General features: G+C 32.1%; 2 protein-coding genes and 1 pseudogene across 2 annotated transcripts; all 3 read right to left on the reverse strand.

Annotated features, from left to right (window-relative positions):
- Nucleotides 1-1,489: 1,489 nt before the first annotated feature.
- Nucleotides 1,490-1,831, reverse strand: LOC125876137 (uncharacterized). The gene has a single exon (XM_049557252.1). It carries the CDS (start codon nt 1,829-1,831, stop codon nt 1,490-1,492), a length of 342 nt encoding a protein of 113 aa, XP_049413209.1.
- Nucleotides 1,832-5,712: 3,881 nt separating this feature from the next.
- Nucleotides 5,713-6,872, reverse strand: LOC125876138 (NAC domain-containing protein 78-like). Its single transcript, XM_049557253.1, has 2 exons — nt 6,478-6,872; nt 5,713-5,986 (listed from the first exon to the last, which is right to left on the reverse strand). The coding sequence occupies exons 1-2, from the start codon at nt 6,870-6,872 to the stop codon at nt 5,713-5,715; spliced, it is 669 nt and encodes a 222-aa protein (XP_049413210.1).
- A 3,237-nt stretch (nt 6,873-10,109) lies between these two features.
- LOC125876139 (NAC domain-containing protein 96-like) lies at nt 10,110-10,768 on the reverse strand (annotated as a pseudogene).
- Nucleotides 10,769-22,296: the final 11,528 nt, after the last annotated feature.

Here is a 22,296-nt window from a genome sequence, read left to right on the forward strand (position 1 = left end):
TTATCTTGTAAGAACATCCCACACCAACTATAAATATCTTTCTTTTGGTCCTTAATATTTCACCCCTCCATTGCTTTCTCTAATGCAAATTGAGAGATAGAGATTTTCAAGCACTAACTTCTCTCTCCTTACTCTCTATTTTTCACACATAACAGTGAGCTCCAACGTATTAGCACAGGTATGACACTTTTCATATGTATAAATTGGTTCTAAAAATTTCACAGACTTTCTAATAGATGGATTTCAAAAATAGAATTGGTTCAAGTAATTCAACAAGTCGGTGGCGTCAAGGCACAAAATTCTATTACAACTGCCCACTAAACTAGTAGAATCGTTACTTCACTCAAATGAAAAATCAAAATGGTTATCTTGATCCATATTTTCATTGTTACTGAACAAAGCATAAATATCTATTTCAGTCATGTTCTCAAAGTATATTTGAATTAGGATGTGATTATCTTGATTTTTATTGGGATGTATAGAGATAAAACTAGGGTCGATAACAAATCATGACACTCTCTTCTTACCAAGCCTAATTTTATCTTTACGCATCTCCATTGAAAACAAGATGGTCACAATTTTATCTAAAATTACTCTGAATACCAAAAATAAATATTTATGTTTTGATCCATAATAATGAAAATTTAGATTGAGATACCTAGTTATTAAATTATTTATTTGAGCAAAATAACAATTCTCTTAGTATTGTGGACAGTTGTAATTGAATGTAGTGCATTGTCGACAAAGGCCTATTGAATTACTTGAACAATTCTATTTTGGGATTTTATTTATCAAAAAATTTGTAAAGTTCTCAAAACCAATTTATACGTGTGAGAAATAATACGATACCGTTGCTTATATGTTGGGGTTTGACTTTCATTTTATTTGCTTCTTCCCGTGCTTTACAAGCGATTACAAAGTTTATATTTACGATTTGTTTCAACTTTTGTGATTAGCTCAAAATTTAAAAATTTAAAAAGTTGTATTTTTGTTTATAGGCTTCTTGTCGAATGAGTATTGCTACAAATGATTAGATACGTATTAAGGAACCTAGATTTGAAATTTAGGGTGATTTGATGTAGTTTTTTTCGGTGTTTTGGATGAATCTAGTGCTTAAATTCAAGAAAGAAGACGAAGTCAGATTATGTATAGTAGTATATAATATTGTATATTGTTGTATAGAATTTTATATATTGTTATATATTAGGTGTATAATATTGTATATAAGTTTATAAACATTGTTATAAAATAAAATTGTATATTACTATATAACTATGTATGATGTTGTATACCGGGTTTTTTAAACACTATTCTAAGAAAATAGTGAAATAGTGACTAGAAATGTGGTTTTGTACAAACGACAAAAATGTTTTTTTTTTTTTTTGGGCTAAAGAATTGTTATATAAGTTTTGAGGTATATTTTTACAAAATAAGTTAGATAATTGTGTTTTTCTAAAAAATTTCCTAAACAAAAACGGCCACTCAACCATTATTGAATTCTTTTTTTNTCACCATCGTCTTCCTTGTCCAAAATAGCAAGTACTTCATCCCCAACATTATCTTCCTCTACATTAATGTCGTCTTCTAATTGCAAAGATGAATCAATAAGTTCTTCAACATCATTCATATTCTCATTGCTAACTCCGTTTTCGTTATCATCATTGGGTTTTCTCTTCTTCTTTATCCTACAAATCACATAACCCTTGTTCTTAATTTCTCTAGCACCCAAATAGCCATCATACAAAGAGTATTCCGTCATTAGCCACTCACCATTAGCTTTCTTGTTATCACTTTTGCCGTAGGTGTACTTCAAACTTTTCACGTACCCCATGAGTCTACCTTTATTGTCAAAAACCTCTTTTCCCTTTCCTTGTGGCTTCCACTGTGGCTTCCACGTACCCTTCCCCGCAGTTCGCGAAACTCTTTTCCATTTCGAATTTTGTTTCTTTTGGGGCGTTATGAAGTAACGTGTGTATCTGTTAGCACCTTCAAAAATCTGCCACGGTTCGTTGTCCGCGTAAAGATTAACGACTAACTTCTTGTTATATGGTAACACTAACTTCTTGTTAATCAACCAGTTTGCGATAATAAAACATGAATGAAGCTACGCTTTCATTCAGACTTGTCATTGACGAGGAGGATTTAGTCATGATGAACTTAGATAGTCGTGTAAAATAAACATATATACACTTTATATTTTATTTTTCGTTAACGGTTTAAGAAAGTAAAATTTGATTTAATACATGTTGGAAGACAAGAAACAATCAAAATATTTGTATGAAGTTGACTGCATAGACAAAACAAAAAGAAAATAAAGGACGATATATACTATAACGTCATCAGTTTCCCATGATCAATTATTAGCTAATTACAAGAAACGTATGAAACTTGATAGAATACTAATTGATAAATTCTATAATACAAAGTCTATATCGTCAAGATCGACATCATATGGATGTCCCTACATTTTGATCACCATCATGTAAGCTAACGTCAACGTATGGTGACACTCTAGTTTGTTTACCTTTCTTCAAGAGAATAACGCAAACAAGGCATATTCACATTCAACATTACAGCACACTGGCTAGGAAAAGGAACTAAAAAAAACGCAATGTATACCGTTTAGGACATTAATTTGTCAAACAAAGCTACGTGGATTGTCCTCCTCAATATGCTTTCAAGTCATGAGTTGGTTCGGTGGGATGAGAATATGGATGACGTTGAAAAACTTATCAATTCGGTTTTGCAAAGATATCGTACTTGCTAATAAGTGTATATGGTACAACTTAAATCCTTACTAATTTGTTTTGTTGGAGTTGCCTTCATAGGTGTTTAATGAGTTTTGTTTAACCACCACAAACCTGTGGTGGGAAGGAAATATATAGCCTCTTTGACTTTTTAATTAAAGGATAATTAAAGGTTTCGAGTTTAAGCTTATTGGGTATGAGAAAAAATCTAGTAAAATGTATATATACGCATCGCTGAATTCAAATTAATCCGCTCTTTTAATATAAGTATCGAATAATAAATGATAAACCACCAGAGAAAAGAGGACTAGGGGAATAGATAATTGCATTACAAATTGGATAGTTATTTTGAATGCATAGAATGACAGGTCTCTAAATTGGGATAGAAGGAATGTGTATTTAATAAGGCTGGTTAAAATATTCATCTTAAAATAAGTCCTACATTTTTGAAATTTTCTTGGAGAACATAAAAGAAAGGTATAAAGATATGATCACCATTAAGGAGAATTTATTACATAGTTAAGTTTATCTTGAAACTCTTTAATAAATAATTTCCTTCAACATTTTTCTTTTAAAAAAATATTGACACTTTTTTATAAGTAATTTTCTTAAACTTTAAGAAGGGTCTATTATATGTTGATAACTAAACAAATAAATTAAATAACAACATTTTTACTGCTCGAAAAAAGGAAAATTTAAACGTTCAAAAACATCCACAACACTCAACTTTTCATTGAGTTCAACTACAAAGTCATTTCTTTAAGTAGATTCTTATATCAAAATTTAATCGGTAAAGAAACTTTCAACTCAACTTTGTGCTAGGAGATACTTGTGACCTTAATTCATAGCCAAATCCATTTCAACACTACAAAATTTACCTTAACACCTAAGAATAATTTATTTGTCATACCTGATACGACCTTACACACAAATGAAGAATGATTCAGGCCTTAGCTTAGAAATTATCATAATGCTACAATATATAGTTAGAAGTTAGATCTTTTTGTGTGAACTAAACTAGATGGGAGTTTCAACAAGAGCAATTAGAAAGCAGGTATTGGGAGAGCCCTTATCTGATATATTTATTGATACTAACATATTCCACCTCGTTTTCCCAAATATAAGTAATCTCATTTTTTGTCTTGAATAAATTCACTATCATGATGAAAATGAGTTATAATAATGTTGTCCATAAGATTCTTTGAAACAAAGCCCCAAAATTTCCTGACACGTTATGAATAATAAGAACAAAAAAAAACCCTAACTTTTTCCAGATATTAACCACACACCATCACAATAATATAATAGTAAAAAGAACAACTTTCACATATAGCAAACATAAAAATCATATTTGTATGCTATAACTATAGTTTGCATAATTGCGCTCCATAGTAAATATACATATGTATATTTCGCTATACATATACAAAAGAAAGCAGTTGTCTAATTTGTTTCTGTTTCGGTATACATATACAAAAGATCAATTGTATAATTAATTTGTGTTTGTATAAAGCTGGAAAGAGAAAAAGACAAAAGAAAAATGGGCAGGGGAAGATTGTATTTGTATAATCATAAGTGTATAGGACGAAAATATATGAATTTGTATTTGTATATACAATTTTCTCTCACTTTATACAAATACAAACACAATGTATACATTTGTGTTTGTATAAAGTGAGAGAGGCAAGTGAGAGTGGCGAGCGAGATCTGGGAGAGGGGAGAGAGAGAAACGAAAATATATGTATGTATACAATTTTCTCTCGCTTTATACAAACACAAACACATTTTATAGTGTTTGTATAAAAGCGAGAGAGGCGAGGGAGACTGCCATTGAGAACGAGAGTGGCGAGCGAGATTCACCAGAGGCGAAATAGCAACAGTTTACTATGGGGTACAAAACTATGTTTATATATAGCATTTAATTTGAATTAATAGTATGCTATTTATATACAATTTTCCCTAGTAAAAATGCACTATATATCATGTTACAACAATTAATTAAAATGAAATAGAAATTAGGGAATGAACTTACCTCACTAGGTTAAACTCCAAAATTGTGATTAATGAACTCTAAACTCGTCTGCAATCTTCGATGATACTTTCAACAAAACACTCAAAATCACTTCAAAATCTGAAAATTTTAGTTGTAACTTGCATAAATGTCACTGAAAATAAGACCAATTTCTAGGATTTTTTCGTTTAGAACCACTGCACTTTGAGTCAGAAGTGTTTTGCTGGAAAATGAAGAGGCTTTAGGTTTTTCGGTTTGGGAAATGCACATGTGGCGCTAATGTAAGAATGTGTTTAAGAATTGATTGGTTTCACTTTCCACGTGAGGAAGGTAGATTTCACGTGCACAATCAATAAAATTATTTGCTAAAGTTTTTTGCCATGTCAGTCAATAGTGTTTAAAATGTACAAATTCTGGGTGGTTCAAAGAATTAATAGGCAGATGGTGCATAGTTGAGGTACCTAAGAGGAAAAACCCAACAAGTTTAGGAGCCTGTTTATGCGTTATGATTACTAGAAATGTGGTTTTGTGCTAACTATTATAACGACAACAATATTTTCTTATCGGAAATGACTTTAGTTCTCTCTATTAATTAATTTTTAATTTGTCATTGCTGGGGACCGGAGTGAGTGGTAAGGTGTTAATTGATTTGGAAGCAGGTGTATTATATTAGACTATAACTTGTTAATCAACTTGAAATCATTCAGATGTTCATATGACTGATTTTAGTCCACGAGGAGTTGTAGCTCCATCTCTTCTTGTCGATGATTTGATTTATTACGTTGGAATAAAAGAATCAGTCAAAATTTTTGTATCTACTTGATTGCATAGAGAAAACAAAAGGAAAATAAAGGTACGATGTATATTATATTACCAGAAATGTAAGAAAAAATGAGGGTATACTAATTGATAAATTCTATAATACAAGTCAATATTTTCAAGATCAATATTAGCTTATGGATGTCCCTCTAAGCATTCTACATTAGGATCACCATCGTCTTCCTTGTCCAAAGTAGCAAGTACTTCATTCCCAACATCGTCTTCCTCTACATTAATGTCGTCGTCTAATTGTAAAGATGAATCAATAAGTTTTTCAATGCCATTCATATTCTCATCGCTAACTCCATTTTCGTTATCATCATTGGGTTTTCTCTTCTTCTTTATCTTACAAATTACATAACCCTTGTTCTTAATTTCTCTAGCCTCCAAATAACCATCATTCAAATCAGGGACGGCTCAACGTAATTGGGGGCCTAAAGAAAAATTTCAATTGAGGCCTAACAAATTTCATATATATTTATTTTAAAAATTATTTTTATAACTATTTAGATGCAAATTATTACTTAATTTTTTTTATAAATGATTTTTTCGAGTACTTCTTTTTATTTAAAATGATTAGTTTTAGGTAAAATTTTATCAATTAACGTTGAAAAATATTATTTTATTAAAGCAATCATTATATGAATTGTTAGCACAATTCTATAAGCAATAAGTTGACAAACTTTAAGCAAAAATGAGTTTAAAAAAATAAATAATGTGAATGTTAGAAAAGAAATATAATAAATATATATATATACTTTTTATTATAAATAATTAATTTTTTTAATAAAAAAAAAACACATAATTTATTCTTGATAAAAATTTGAGGCCTTCCAAAATTGGGGGCCTAAGGCACATGCCTTAACTTTTATAAGGCAGAGCCGCCCCTGATTCAAATAGTATTTCGTCATTAGCCACTCGCCATTGACATTCTTGTTATCACTTTTACCGTAGGTGTACTTCAAACTTTTCACGTACCCCATGAGTCTACCTTTATTGTCAAAAACCTCTTTTCCCTTTCCTTGTGGCTTCCACGTACCCTTCCCCACAGTTCGCGAAACTTTTTTCCATTTCAGATTTTGTTTCTTTTGGGGCGTTATGAAGTAACATGTGTAGCTATTAGTGCCTTCAAAAATCTGCCACGGTTCGTTCTCCGCGTAAAGATTAACGACCTCCATATATTGATTTTGGTTGGGTAGTGGTTCATCTCTCGTAAATCCTACTAAATACTTCATGACTTCTATATTCTTAGGTGAAAAACTATAGCCCAACCGACTTCCCTTACCTCGAGCCATTATTTTAGCTAAAAAAGAAAAAACTTAAACCCTAATTATTACGTTGTAATAGATGATGAACAAGTTAATTACTGGGCGAGTGGGCGTATAGTAGTTTTATAGATTAATCACTCCTAGTTACTAAGAAAAAAGTGATAATTATTTAAATATAAAGAGAGAAATGATCCGAGGAATAAGGGAAATATGATATGATAATTATTTAAACAAAAAGAGAGAGCTGATAGAGAATAAGAGGAATATGATTTGATGATTATTTATAAAAAAAAGAAGAGAGAAGTGATCCGAGAGAACAAGGGAATATGATGCTAATAAGGAAAAAGAACAAAATTGGAAACCAATTAATTTCAACTATGGTTTAAGAGTTAGTTTAGTTAAATGAATATTGACCTTTAGATATAAAAATGGCCACATGGCTTCTAATTAAGAACCGTATCCCTTTTTTTTTTCTCCTGATCAAAATATTTTTTATGTTAATCCTAATTATAATTATCCGTTCTAATTATGTCACCTTCAGAAACTTTTTTTTTTCCTTTCGTAGGCGGAATATGGAAGTTTTTTTTTAATTCCTTGAACGAAATAATTTTTTGATGTTAATTATTCAATAAAATGTATTTTATTTTAATAATAAAACAATTACAATATTCTCAATCCTAATGATTTTCATCCTCTACGTAAGTTTTGTTATTTCATTACTTTTAATCACTATTAGAAATATAGGTTTTTATTTTTTTTTACCCATTTTCTACCAAATCAGGTCATGACTAAAAAGAAATTGATCGAAATATTGAAATTTTTTCTAATTTTTTCGTATAAAAAAATACTACTATTTTTTTTCACCGATTTAATTATGGATAAACTACTTTATTTGACATACATCACTATCATATATACTAATTTTACCTCTACTTTTAAACAATTACGTATATTGCCACTTTTAGTATTTTATACCACTAAGTGTGTGTATCTAATGAAAGATTGAAGGTTAACGTATTATTGAAAATTTACACATGTATTTGACACAATTTGTTATGTCATGCATCCAAGTCTTGTCATATATGTATATGGTGTTCTATCATGTATCTTAATATTATCATATATACTTTTTGTGTTATTACAATGTATCTAACTATTTCATATTTATCTGAGATACATATTTTTTGAATATAACGTATGAAATTGATTGTAAATATTTTTGGGTCATTAATGAAAGTGATACTATTAATGGAAAAAAAATATTCATTGATTCATTGTAGTCAAGACTGTTATTTTTTCTTTGATAATCAAGAAATTTCTGAGAATACGATCGAAACACTATTTATTAGACATAAGTTGTTTCTAGCCTGTGAGTGATCGATCGTGTAATACATCATTGCATATAGGTACTAGCAAGACTTATAGTACCCTCATCTACTACTTTGGTAAGTCAATCAAGTATTTTTGCTTCTTGTTCACAAGGAATGAACAACTTTCATATTGTAGTACTTAACGAATGAAGAATCAGGGATGGTTAGTCAACATTCTTGTCGGAAAATTATATTACGTATATAAATCAAAATTGAATTGTAACGATTAAATACGTAAACTTGAACACTCTTGATACACATAAGAGCTATAACCTAGAGGGGATTCATTTATGTTTGGAAGCTTTTAATTTAGAAATTGTTACTAACATAAAATATTGCTGACTACTTTTGCTGGATCATAAATATTGTATGATGGTTGTTAGGAGTGTATAATGACAGAATATATGTAGTTTATTTCATATTCATTGATGTTTCTTATGATACGTTGAGCTATATAGTAACACTAACTTCTTGTTAATCAACCAGTTTGCGATAATAAAACATGAATGAAGCTACGCTTTCATTCAGACTTGTCATTGACGATGAGGATTTAGTCATGATGAACTTAGATAGTCGTGTAAAATAAACCTATATACACTTTATATTTTATTTTTTCGTTAACGGTTTAAGAAAGTAAAATTTGATTTAATAAATGTTGGAAGACAAGAAACAGTCAAAATATTTGTATGAAGTTGATTGCATAGACAAAACAAAAAGGAAATAAAGGTACGATATATATTATATTACAAGAAAGGTAAGAAAAATTGAGAGTATATTAATTGATATATTCTACATTACAATGTCTATATTTTAAAGATCAATATTAGCTGATGAATGTCATTCTAAGCATTCTATATTAGGATCACCATCGTCTTTCTTGTCCAAAATAGCTAGTACTTCACAATAAGTTCTTCAACGTCGTTCATATTCTCATCGCTAACTCTGTTTTCGTTATCATCATTGGGTTTTCTCTTCTTATTTATCTTAAAAATTACATAACCCTTGTTCTTAATTTCTCTAGCATCCAAATAACCATCATACAAATAGTATTCCGTCATTAGCCACTCACCATTAGCATTCTCATTAGTTGTGTCTTGTTTATGCGTTTGAGAACTATGCAAAATTAGTTATTAGCTGATGCAGTGCATAGTTCGATGACAATCTTTACTCCTAATTAATTTATATTTTAATTTTTGTTCGATATCAATATTGTAGTATTTTTTTTCCAACAATGTCTCCCATGTTCTAGACTCTAATTAAAATTCCAGAACAATGTTAAATGTGCCAACAGAAAAATGCAATCTAAGAGGTAATTCAGAGTAATTAGCAAACTAGAGTAGTAAAGGTATTCAGGACATCTAAATTATGAGGGAGCAACAAAAATTTTGAATTTTACATTTGATTCAAGAAATTAAAACTATACTAAACCACCTATTTATTCCTTTTTTGGCATTGTTCCGACACTGATGAGCATCACTTAGGCCTTCATTCATGATACTCTGCTAGGATCTGCAGCGCTTCAGTATGCCCTAGACACGGATGTTAGAGTTACTGCCGCCGTTTACTAGGGCTTCCATTCAAAGTTTATAACACTTCTCCTTTCGACCTTTCAGCATCGGACATGTGTCAGAGATCTATACATCATGTTACCACTTATGATATCATATAAGCTCTGGATTTTCAAATGAATAAACAACTATCAACGTGTTAGATTCAAAGTGCAGCTAACATCAACAATCAGCTGAAGCAACTCTAACAATGAGTACACATATAAGTTTTGCTTTACTATGTGAAGCCAAAAATAGGTCACAAAATACTACTCATATTCATTTTTAACTTCAAATTTGCAATGCACATATCGATACATAACAGACAGCCACCAGTGAACTGTGTTCTAACCACAAGACGCTAAGATCAAAGCCTCAGTAAAGGGTGAGCACAGGTGATTCAAAATTGCATCCCTTGTATGATCAGATGCAACAGTTAACACCTAAAAAGTACTCCGTAAAAAAAATAATTGACAAATTGTAAATTGAACTATATACAACTGCATAGTCCATTTTAATGATATAAATATTTTGATGTGTATTATATATCTTTAGTCGACACACTACAAAATCTTCTTTAAGAATATGATTATTTTCCTTAAAGAAACTATCCGTGACATGATATTCTACCATCAACCAGGTTTTATTTTGGCCACACTCACTTGTTTCAAACTTGAAATTTCTCTTAAACCCTACCACAGGCGTCCTATGATTCCACCTTATAAGATGTTCCTCTGTTTGCCCTTTCCGCGTCCCTTTAGCATAAATTCTAGAAAACCTTTTATATTCAATCTTCTGCTTCTTCAAAGGAGTAATAAAGTAACGAAACTTTTCTTCAGAATTAGCTCCAAATATATATCTCCCATGGTGGTTGATCTCCATATATATCCGCAAACTGGATAGGACATTGTTGATTCAAACATAATTCGCCTTTGAAAAACTTCTTAAGATAGTTGATTAGCTCCGTATCAGTAGGATGAAAACGTATTCCCATTGGCTTCGACATTGTTTCTCGATCCAGAATTAACCTAAACTAATTATGTGAATTATGAAGTCTAAACAAAGATAGTTTATCTATTTATACACATCTTATTTCCATTATGGAAAAAAACTCTTAATTACTTAACAAACTCAAGTTACTTTATTTCCTTAATTACTCCTATAACTATAACTAACAAACTAAAGTTACTTAATTACTTCTCTCAAATTACTTTATTTCCTTAATTACGTATTTATATTCCTAAATTTTGACGGAGTTTGCTTTGAAACTTGAAAGGCGTGCCAACTACTTAAATTTGGCTAACACGTGCCTCACTCCAATATCTAAGTAAAGTTAAAAAGAGCTAATAAGATGCCTAGAGAATAAAAAATGTAAGTACAAAAAAAGTAATTCAATTTATATTAATTTACGTGTAGTTTTTAATATTTAAATTTTTATTTAAAAAATATTAAAGTAACATAATCTAATTTAGCCTTAAAAGTTAGTTAAATTGACTATAAAAAATGTAACGTGATACTAAAAAAGGAACAAAGTATCACTTGATTTATCTCATCTCCCCTCTAACCAGATTTTAAGCAATAAAATATTTTTTTTCCTAATCAAATTTACTATGATAGTCAAGCATTATTTTTAATACAATTTAATATCATTTGCACAAAGATTGTTCAGAAGGTTATGCATCGGACATAAAGTCCAATCTGTTCCAAAATTGAATTCACAATGCAATACATTTTGGCAAAAATACAATACACTGCATTTTTTCGAATACTATTTTCACAAAACGAAAGAATAAAAACTTATCATTTTCATCAAGGCAACTGCAAATCAAGATGATTTAAACCTATTTTATAATTAAATGTAATACGAAATAATATACAATTAAAAAATGATATTCTATTTGGTATACTCAATTAGGTGAAATGTTAAATATATTTTTAAATACTTCTAGAATATTTTTAATAAGTTTGTGTTATAATTGGATCAATTGGAAAAAAGTTTAAAACTATAATCCAGAAGACCTTATTTAAACATTTGTAGCGTTAGATAATGTACAATAATTTATGTATGTCTATTTATATTTTACGAGATATACAATAATGTCATGTTTAAATTGCAAAGATGAATCAATAAGTTCTTCAACGTCATTCATATTTTCATCGCTAGTGGATTTCCCCTTCTTCTTTATCTTACATATTACATGACCCTTGTTCTTAATTTCTTTTGCACCTAAATAACCATCATACAAAGAGTGTTTCGTCATTAGCCACTCGCCATTAGCTTGATGAATTTCAGTTTGTTTTTGTATTTTTCTCACTGTTTTCTACCAATAAATTTCCCCAATCCCAAAATTAATGAAGAAGATAGGGTTTAAATAGATGAGAATGAGGGCTGGTTTGAGGGGGAAAATAGGTAGATTTTAGGATAGACTTCAAAATTTGAAATTCGAACTCCTTAAGAGATAAGGTTCCCACAGTTGGAAATTGTATTGTTCTTAACGAAAAAACATTTTGGAACCCTTGATTCTCGAGCAAGGACGAGGAAGGCATTGAGATGCAAACACCTGGATATTTTTTCTAGAATATTCCCGTACGAAGAAGACATGTCGAGAGGAGAGAAAGAGAGGGACAAGCGCTGGACTCGGATTCTGGTTTCTGGGTTGCTGTTTACGATTTTGGGCTTCGATTTCGCGGGATTCTGCATCGTGAAGAAGAACGATGTACTGGGTCGTTCTTTTGTTTTTGTTGCACATTGTTGTATGTAAGGAATGGGTTTGGGTCTTTGTTGGAGTTGGAATTGAAATTGGTTACTGGAATGGGCTCAAAACATGGGCCAATTCGTGGAGGAATTGGTGAAAATAATTGTGCCTAAAAGTTATGAAGTGGACCACTGAAAATTTGGGTTCAAAATTGAGTTAAGTTGGAGGTCAAAGAGGGGGTTAGGTCTTGAAGTTTAAGATATAGCCATTTTGAATTAATTTGTAAATTCGGTTAAGAATTAAAAAAAGCCGAATTAATATTAATTAATTAACGAGCTTCATAATCTTAACAAAATAAACAAATAACTTAACTATAAACTGATTAACTTGACACTATGGAGTATTTAAATAAGAAATAAAATCTTTTGAGATGATTTTTGAATATTTATACAATGTACTAATTATATATAAAATTATATAATAACATATATATTATTTAAAAATTATGAAAAATGATAAAATTAATTAAAAATAACAGGAAAAAATATTTCGAACTTTATAAAAACTAATTATTTCAAATTGTTTGGAATTTACAAAACTCGATGATTAATATATATTATGGTTGTCCAAAATTGGGTGTCAACAACTGACCCTCGTTTGATTTGGATTGATGAAAGAAATTTGAAGCAAATGAAATTGACAAATCCAATTTTGACCGACCACATCTTCATATTTCAAAAAAGAGCTTTTGGTACGAACTTTAGGAATTATGGCCGAATCTTGGAAATGGGTCTCCTACATACTTGTAGTTCGACACGTTGATTTAACGCAGGACTTCAAAAGAATTCAAAGGTCATTCTGATATTGAATTATAAAGAAATCAAAATGCTTAGGAATATGATGCAAGAGAGAATGTTGGAATACAACTGAGTTTTCAACATTGATCCCGCCTACATATCCCTAAACCTTAGGAATCAGGTTGTTTGTAGTTCGACTCAATAGGTTGAAAAGGAAATCTATTATGCGATATAACCTTTGGTTCTGGAAAATGACAAAGTAGGTCGAGTATGAAAAGGAGACTTGCAACCTCTTAGTCATGAATGTGGCGCGCTTCACACCCATAATTAAGAACTTACACAATCATAACTGTCAAAACTCTTGGCATAGTGTCACTCAGATTGGAAAGCTGCTTCCGGTGAACCCCAAAAAATTACCGGATGCGAAATTGGAACCGACAAAACTAAGAAAAAACCCACATGCCATTTAATAGGGGTGTGGTTTGATTGTGGTGGAAGTCGTTCCTCAACTCGCGTATTCCTCTTTGGACTATGTCCCTAATTCGCTGCTAAGAAAAAGTTTCACGCTGTGTTGCATTTCTTTTGATGTCGTCTGCACCTGTGGTTTGCTTTGAGAATTCATCATCTTGGGATGCTCTCGGAAAAGACTGAGATAAAACTCATTAGCATAACACGCAATTCAAATGGGGAGATAGTGTCTTTTATCGTGTTGACACTCAATTGTTCTCATTGGACATTTGACGCCAGCTTCCTCCAGCTTGATGTAAATCAAATAAAGCTTGTATATTATATTTGCAATATAATTTTCAATGTACTCTTTCTTTGATGTCGAAGTAATAAAATAGGCTGATGTAATATGTTAATAGTTCCTCTTGACGTCGTTGTTGAAAGTTCTATTGATGTCATTTTTGCAAAGAAAATGATGCAGTCGATGTTGATCTTCTTGTGATGTATGAAGATAATTCTCCCTTGAAAAATACAGATGATGTTTTCTTGAAAATAGTATGTGCATTACAACTCATGATTTGTTAAGGACTTGGAGATGTCATTGCTTGCTTTGTGCATGGCAAACTCCGATGATCTCGGCAACGAGCCATATGGCTTGATAATGTTCCAACTGCAACGATGTGGATGCTCGATAATATTCCAACTGTAACGAGGTGGATGACTTGATAATATTCCAACTGTAACGAGGTGGATGGCTCGATAATATTCTAACTGTAACGAGATGTATGACTCGATAATATTCCAATTGTAACGAGGTGTATGACTCGATAATATTTCAATTGTAACAAGGTTGATTACTCGATAATATTTCAACTGTAATGAGGTGGATGACTCGATAATATTCCAACTGTAACAAGGTGGATGATTCGATAATATTCCAACTGTAACAAGGTGGAAACTCGATAATATTCCAACTGTAACGAGGTGGATGGCTCGATAATATTCCAACTGTAACTAGGTTGATGCTCGATAATATTCTAACTGTAACGAGGTGGATGACTCGATAATATTCCAATTGTAACGAGGTGGTAGCTCGATAATATTCCAACTGTAATAAAGTGGATGGCTTGATAATATTCCAACTGTAACGAGGTGGAGGCTCGATAATATTCCAATTGTAACGATGTGGATGTTCGATAATATTTCAACATAGTTCAAAATAAGAACCTGGAATGGACAAGCAAATATACGAACCTCTTATGGGGTGGATACCCAACAAATTTTGAAATCTTGATCCTAACATTGTCAACAAACAAGTACGCCTAAACTGCTACGCGACAATCATATAAAAAAACTATATCGATATATATGCACGTCGCGACTACGACTCCCTCTTTTTTAAAAAAAATAAAATAAAATATCGAGGTGAATGGCTTAATTCTTCCACACGAAGATTAAAGTCACTCCCGTCTTCCTTGACAAACTCAACAAAATTTAAGTTTGTTGCTGACATCTTCAATCATTATCGAAAACTTTGACTTTCATGAGGATATTACGATCTCCAACATCTTTTCTAATGTGATGGACTTGGTGATTTTCCCTTGCAACACCTCTAAGAAAGTGTCACTTTTGATCATCTTCAGATTTGATGTCGATTTCACATATGATCCTGACTTTATCAATACTATCACTTGCAAAGCTTAACACCAAATATTAGTATCGATGATAAAGTAAAGAATATAAGTAAAGATAAAACGTTAGATTAAGTCATTTGTCTTGTCAGGAATAAGCTATGATGAGCCTAATGGTGACTTTGATCGTGACTCGTCACTAGCGATCCTCCAACACATTGTTTTTTAAATCTTTGAAAGAATCTATTAGTGTTTGTCTTCAATATTCCTACAAAATAAAAAGAAACTGTTTATAAATCACTTGAGGCAACATAATGAAATAAAGATAAAATGAGATGGAAAGTTTTCTAATTTATGTTGATGAGGTCACGATGGGTGTAAATAACGCCTTTTGCCGCACGTGACAGCTTTACATTTCCATTCTGTGACTTTGATGTTCATGCATCTAAAGAAAAATTCTTAGTTTGAAAGACTGATTTTTGTTGGTCTTGTCTTCATTCTCCTTCATGAAGTTGGCTTACGCGCTCGTCCATCATTTTTAAGATAGTCTTGATGTGTCCCAGTCTAAAATAAGGAGAAACTCTTGTACTTTTCTTTGTTGATTCTGAGGTTGCTCATTCTAGAAGTCAAAAATTCTGTCTCAGTTGCAAACTTGATTTTCTAGAAAATTTCATCTTAATTTTTTCAGATCCACTCAAAACTAACCCAGTTGCATTTTGATCTTCAGTCTTGACTTGTTGGAGAAGTCTATCTTCAAATGAATTTTTGAGTTCCCCTCAAATTTTTTGTCCCGGATTTCATTTATAAGAGAAATAGAAATCTTACGAAAAATATGATCGAGCCATTATGGCGCCTACTTATCCCGTTGAGGCAGGAATCAGGTCAAACGTAGTTCCACCACTCAAAGATTAACAAAAATAGAAGATTTTGATAAAGAAACGACTGAGGCCGACATAGGCCGCCTACGTATCTCATTCTTGAGAATTCAAGTCAAACGTAGTTCATTACAAGGAAAGGTGCAATAAAATGAACAGAAAGAGATTAACTATGCATTTTCAAAAGAAAGATAACAATAACTTCATATGCATAATTATGACCGACGTTGGGCATACTTCTTTTCAACTTTTGATGTCGAATATCTTCAAATGACTCTGTTCAGGTATATCTTGTATTTACTCTTTAGCATCCAATAAGTTTTCATTTGGGGAGGCTTAATTAATATTGATTAAATTGTTATTAATCATGTTTTGAATTTTGTGCTTGAGGGTTGAACAATTCTTTGTGTCGTGTTCAACAGCTCCTGAATGATAAGCACATTTGTGGTCAGACCTATAAAATATTCCCGAAGGATTAACTGGTCTTTCTTCTATGTGATGGAGTATACCCATCGTTCTCAATCTTTCATAAAGTTGAGTTTGAGATTCCCTTAATGATGTTAATACTTTAGGAGCCTTCCTAAAGTTTGGACGAGGGAATCGTTTCTGATTGACATGACAATTTTGATAATTTCTTTGTTGGACCGACTGCATATGAATAGCCATGACAAAAAATACCTTTTTTTTTCCCTTTTAACGTAGGCATATCACTAATTCTAATAGCTTTGTCATTAGATCGCAATGCAACAAGATTTATGACCTTTCTAGTCTTCAAACCATCTTCCAAAGCTTCTCCTACCTTGAGGACCTTAACAAATTTTCGTCCCATCATGCACAACATTCTTTCATAGTACTCAGGCTTTTGAGCTCGAATAAATATTTCAGTGATTTCACATTCAGACATAGGAGGTTGAACTCTTGCAGCCTCTTTTCTCCAACGAAGAGTGTACTCTCGATAGTTTTCTGTAGACTTCTGTTTGATATTCTCTAAATAGTAGCGATCAGGGGCAGTTTCTACGTTATGTCCAAATCTTTCATTGAAATCCTTTGCGGGTGCATTTCAACTCGTCCATTGTTTTAATTTTTGCGATGTAAATCACTCTAGAGCTTCTTCACTTAGACTTCGATCGAAGAGGCGCGCGCATCAACAATGCTTCATTTTTGTCAACTCCTACGAGTTGATCACAATAAGCTTTGAGATGTGCTAGAGGATTTCCAACTCCATTAAAAGTGACGAACTTTAGCACTTTGAACCCTTCCGGAAGGTCCAAATCCGGCAGAATGCATAATTTTTTGTAGTTCAGCCCCACAACTTCTGAAAAGTAATCAAGTTCTTTTATCACATTCCCAATCTCTTCCTTTATGATCTGCTTAGTATTTTTCTTTTTGGCCCTCCACTCCTTCTCCTTCTCTTTGTAATGGTCAAGCTCGGAATCGACAGTATAGTGAAGGTGTGATTCGGTTTGAACTGGGATATTAAAAGTGACTTTTGGAGGTAAGGGTTGAGCATTTGGTGAATTTTGAGTGCCTTGAGCAGGGGTTTGGTACATGAAAGAGGTTGTTTGAGGATTGTTGACATTTAAGCTTTGAAATTGAGGGAATATTTGAGAGTTATTTGCGTTTTTATTTTGAAGAGGAGGGAAAATTTGAGGGTTGGTATTCATGATTTGAAGGGGAGGCGGTGCTTGGTATGAAGTGCTGGCATGATGAAGATTTAAGGTGGTTAAGTCGATGGTAGATGGATTTTGAACAGGGTTGGACGGTGGGTTATTTAGGACAAGTTCCGAGTTTGAATTTAGAGGAGGAAAATGGAGTGGAAGTCTTATATCGCTTGAATTGTTGATATCGACAATTGGAATGGACAAATTTTGGTTTTTCTGAAGCTCAACCCTCAACTTAGAAATATGTTGCATCAACTGTGCAATTAGCTCATTTTATTCAACGGTAGGGAGTTGGACTATAGCAACTTCGGTCAGGCAAATATTCTCACTATTCTGAGTCATTTTTCTTTTTCCTTTCAACAAAATTCGAGTGGGGAAGGAGTATTTGAGAACTTTAAATGTTCAACTAATTTCTTAATACAAATAAGTTTCGATACCTGAAAAAAAAATAACTCAAAAGGCGAATGTGTTAGTTTATGTAGGTAATAGATAATACAAGATATCACACACAAAGTTATAACCGCACAAGAGTCGCTTCATTCGAAGATAAACTAGCCCATAAATATTGGAGATGACTAACTAGCCAGAAATTTGTCTATTTAATTTTGGAATTAGTGAATTAGAAAAGTCGACTTGAGTTGAGACAAAGTCGATTGTATCGTACTTCTTATTTTGATTGAGACTTAGCTTTAATTTCTTTGTAAGAGTCGGAAAAGTTAAAGTTTCTCAAAAATGGGGACCAAGCCTTGAAAGGTTGCTTACGTATCTCACGAAGGAGAATTTAGATCTTACGTAGTTCGACCAACTTGAATCTCTTTCGATTTGAGATTAAGGGTTAACCTTTTTTTTTTTTCTGAAAAGAGTAAGATTTGAAAAATTAAGTTCAAATTTTGTTGGGAAACTAAAGAGTCAAAGAGTATTTGGATGCACTTTCGATAGTAACTTGATATTTGTGCTTAGGGGTCCTAAAAATAATTTGAAAAAGAGTTAGCTAAATATCTCCAAATAAAGCAACATAATCACAAAAACAGTTATAACACATAAACAATTGTTGCACATTCTAAACATATGTGACCTTTTTGTGCCAAGGGTAGACCTAACGATTTGAAGGATGTATAACATCGTTTGAAACATTGCATTGCCTCGAAACTCAAATTTATACAAATTTTAGGAATAAAACTGAAAGGGGATACACTAGGAAAAAGAGATACAAATGATAAATCCTACGCAGAGGTACGATCCTAAACTATGCTTCCATGGATGGTCCCTCTTTTTGATTTTTTGTCATTTTCGAATGTCCACGCTTTTGGATGAAATGATAACTTGATCCTTTTTTGACTCGAACAAACTATTAAACTCACAACCCCAAGAGATAATGTTTTGCCAAATGACGTATACATCTTTCAAATTTAAACACATAAGCATGATTATCTTTTATTGACCAATGGGTCAAATCGACACAAGGTAGACTTTCTAATGGGCCCAATACGCCTTGGGTGTTGGGTCAACTTAGTTAAAAAATACGCTAAATCTGGGATTTGATTTTACTCTACGCTAGTTGACTTAGAGTGGCTTTTGAAAGACCGAGAACCTAAGCGGACAACTTAGGTTGAAACTCACGACAACCATTGGACGCATGACGAACCAATAAATTGCCGATCATTTTGAAAAAAGGTAGAATATAAAAAAGTCTGGCTGCGATTTCGCAAAACCTTTCTTTAATATACTATACATACATATTGGAAGATGTCATGAATGCAATAACAATTATAACAATGTAAACACTTTAATCACAAATAAACAATTCAACAATTAATCAAATAAGTCAAATCTTATGGTTAGAACTTAGTTAAGTCCCCAGCAGAGTCGTCATTCTGTTTCACTTGAAAAATAAATAAAAGAAAAATGACTAAGTTTTCGAAAAATTGATTAAACTTATGATTTAAGAGAAATCGAATTTCCAAAAGAACAGAGTCGCCACTTAATTCTTTAGTAAAAATCAAGAAAAAACTTAAACAGATAAAATCAATTGAAAATAAAAGGGTTCGAAGTTCAATGCATATTTCGAGAAGGTGTTAGGCCCTCGAAATGTCAGCTAACTTGCGGTTGTCCGACGATTTGACTTAAAATGACTTTGACTAATCTTGAAAAAACAATAACTAAGTAAAAGACTCATTTATTTATTATTTATTTATTTTTATTATTTATTATCTTAAGGAGGAATGAATCAAATGTGAATTTTTTATGAGAAATAATTCATAAAGCAAGACAACTAATAAAATAAGACTAAGTAATAAATAAAAATTATAAATATTTTAAATTGAGCATAAAAGGAGAAATGACTTTCTTCTGGGGAATTTAATTAAATACAACCAATTCAAATAAAATGAGTTAGAATATACGAGAAATAAATAAAGACTGAAGTAGTAAAGTCGAATTTGGGCTTCTGGCCCAAACTCAAATTTTTTTGAACTCTTGGTCCACCTGTCCTAAGCCTAAGGTTTGCCATAAATTGACTTGACCCATTTTTCCTGCTAGGGCCTTCTGTATACTGTTTCTGTATATATGGTGCTTTGGGTCAATTTGCCTTCAAAAATCTGTGTATACATTTTGATGTATACTGCTGTATACAAGCCAAACTTTGGCCTTTTTTCCTGTGTATTTGAGTTGTACCCCTGTTTCATCTTCGTTGCTCATTTGAGGTGGGACCAATTCAAAGGAAATTGTCGGATTTGATACACCGTAATAATGCGAGAAAAGAGGGAGTCCCAAATTGGACTCAGATCAAAAGTTCATGCGAGAAAAAAGATACAAGGATTAATAACTAATCATAATGACACTCCATTAAAATAACTAAGCATATGGGATAATAACAAGCTCAATTGCCCATCAATAGCTAAACAGACGCTCAATAGTCAAAGCACATTTATAATAATTAATCATGGTCTCAGAATATTTAACAGTGAGCATCAAGTAGATAAACCTAAAAGAAATATATTTTTATACCACAATATGAAGAATCAAGAGTCAAACACTCATAATGACAACAAACTTATTGACTTGGAAATAAGTTCGCTGGCAAAAGAGAACATAAGGAAGAATGCACATTTTTGAATCACATGTAAGACACATTCAACTACTATTTGGACTAATATTAAAATAACTTATGCAAAAAATCTAATATTACAGGTGCCGGCAACACAAAGACGAAGATTTAACTAAATAAATATTAAAATAATAAAGGCAACATATTCAACTCAGGTGAATAAAACAAAATTTAAACCCAAAATTAAGACTTCACAAAGAAGAGAAAAAAAAGCATGACTCTTAGAGAATTTCAACAATGATAATATAGGAATCAATCCAAAATATTTGCAATTCAATTAGAAACAAGATAAAGAGTTAGAATAATTATCCTAAATGAAAAATAAAATCACCATGAGATTCAAAAGCCCTTAATTGGTACAGTAACATGAAAACACATTGAACATCAAGTTTAAATAGGCAAAAATGACCAGTTAAGATGATACTACAAGTTGTAACACCCAAAATGACGAAGAAGTCTATCTAAACAGCCTATGTACTTGACACTTGAAACCAAATGAATGCGAAACCATTTCGAGAAAAAGCAAAACAAAAACCAACCAGTCTCACAGGTCATGATATTGAGCCAACAAATCCAACCACTACCATCTATTACCAAGAGAAACTTTATTAAAATTTGACTCATGCTAACTGATTCGGGATTCACAGGAATGCTAAAACGATGAACCAAATACACTAAATAACATAACTCATAACAAAGTATTGAATATACAACACACCATATTGAAATGAAATACAAGAGGACGTAAGATTACATTTCTTGGAGCAACGGAACCGAGACAAAACGAGCAGGGAGTAGCGACTTTACTACGAATGGAATCTCGTCGGAAACTCGAATTTCAAACAGAAGATTCAGAAACTTGGTGATATAAACACTATCGTTCTAACTTTTGCTTTGATTTTTCTTGCCTATGCTTGATGAATTTCAATGTCTTTTTGTATTTTTCTCACTGTTTTCTACCAATAAATTTCCCCAATCCCAAAATTAATGAAGAAGATAGGGTTTAAATAGATGAGAATGAGGGCTGGTTTGAGGGGGAAAATAGGTAGATTTTAGGATAGACTTCAAAATTTGAAATTCGAACTCCTTAAGAGATAAGGTTCCCACAGTTGGAAATTGTATTGTTCTTAACGAAAAAACATTTTGGAACCCTTGATTCTCGAGCAAGGACGAGGAAGGCATTGAGATGCAAACACCTGGATCTTTTTTCTAGAACATTCCCGTACGAAAAATACACGTCGAGAGGAGAGAAAGAGAGGGACACGCGCTAGACTCGGGTTCTGGCTCGTTGGGTTGCTGCTTTCAATTCTGGGCTTCGATT

Source organism: Solanum stenotomum, chromosome 9 (genome assembly GCF_019186545.1).
Source record: "Solanum stenotomum isolate F172 chromosome 9, ASM1918654v1, whole genome shotgun sequence".
Taxonomy (NCBI): domain Eukaryota; kingdom Viridiplantae; phylum Streptophyta; class Magnoliopsida; order Solanales; family Solanaceae; genus Solanum; species Solanum stenotomum.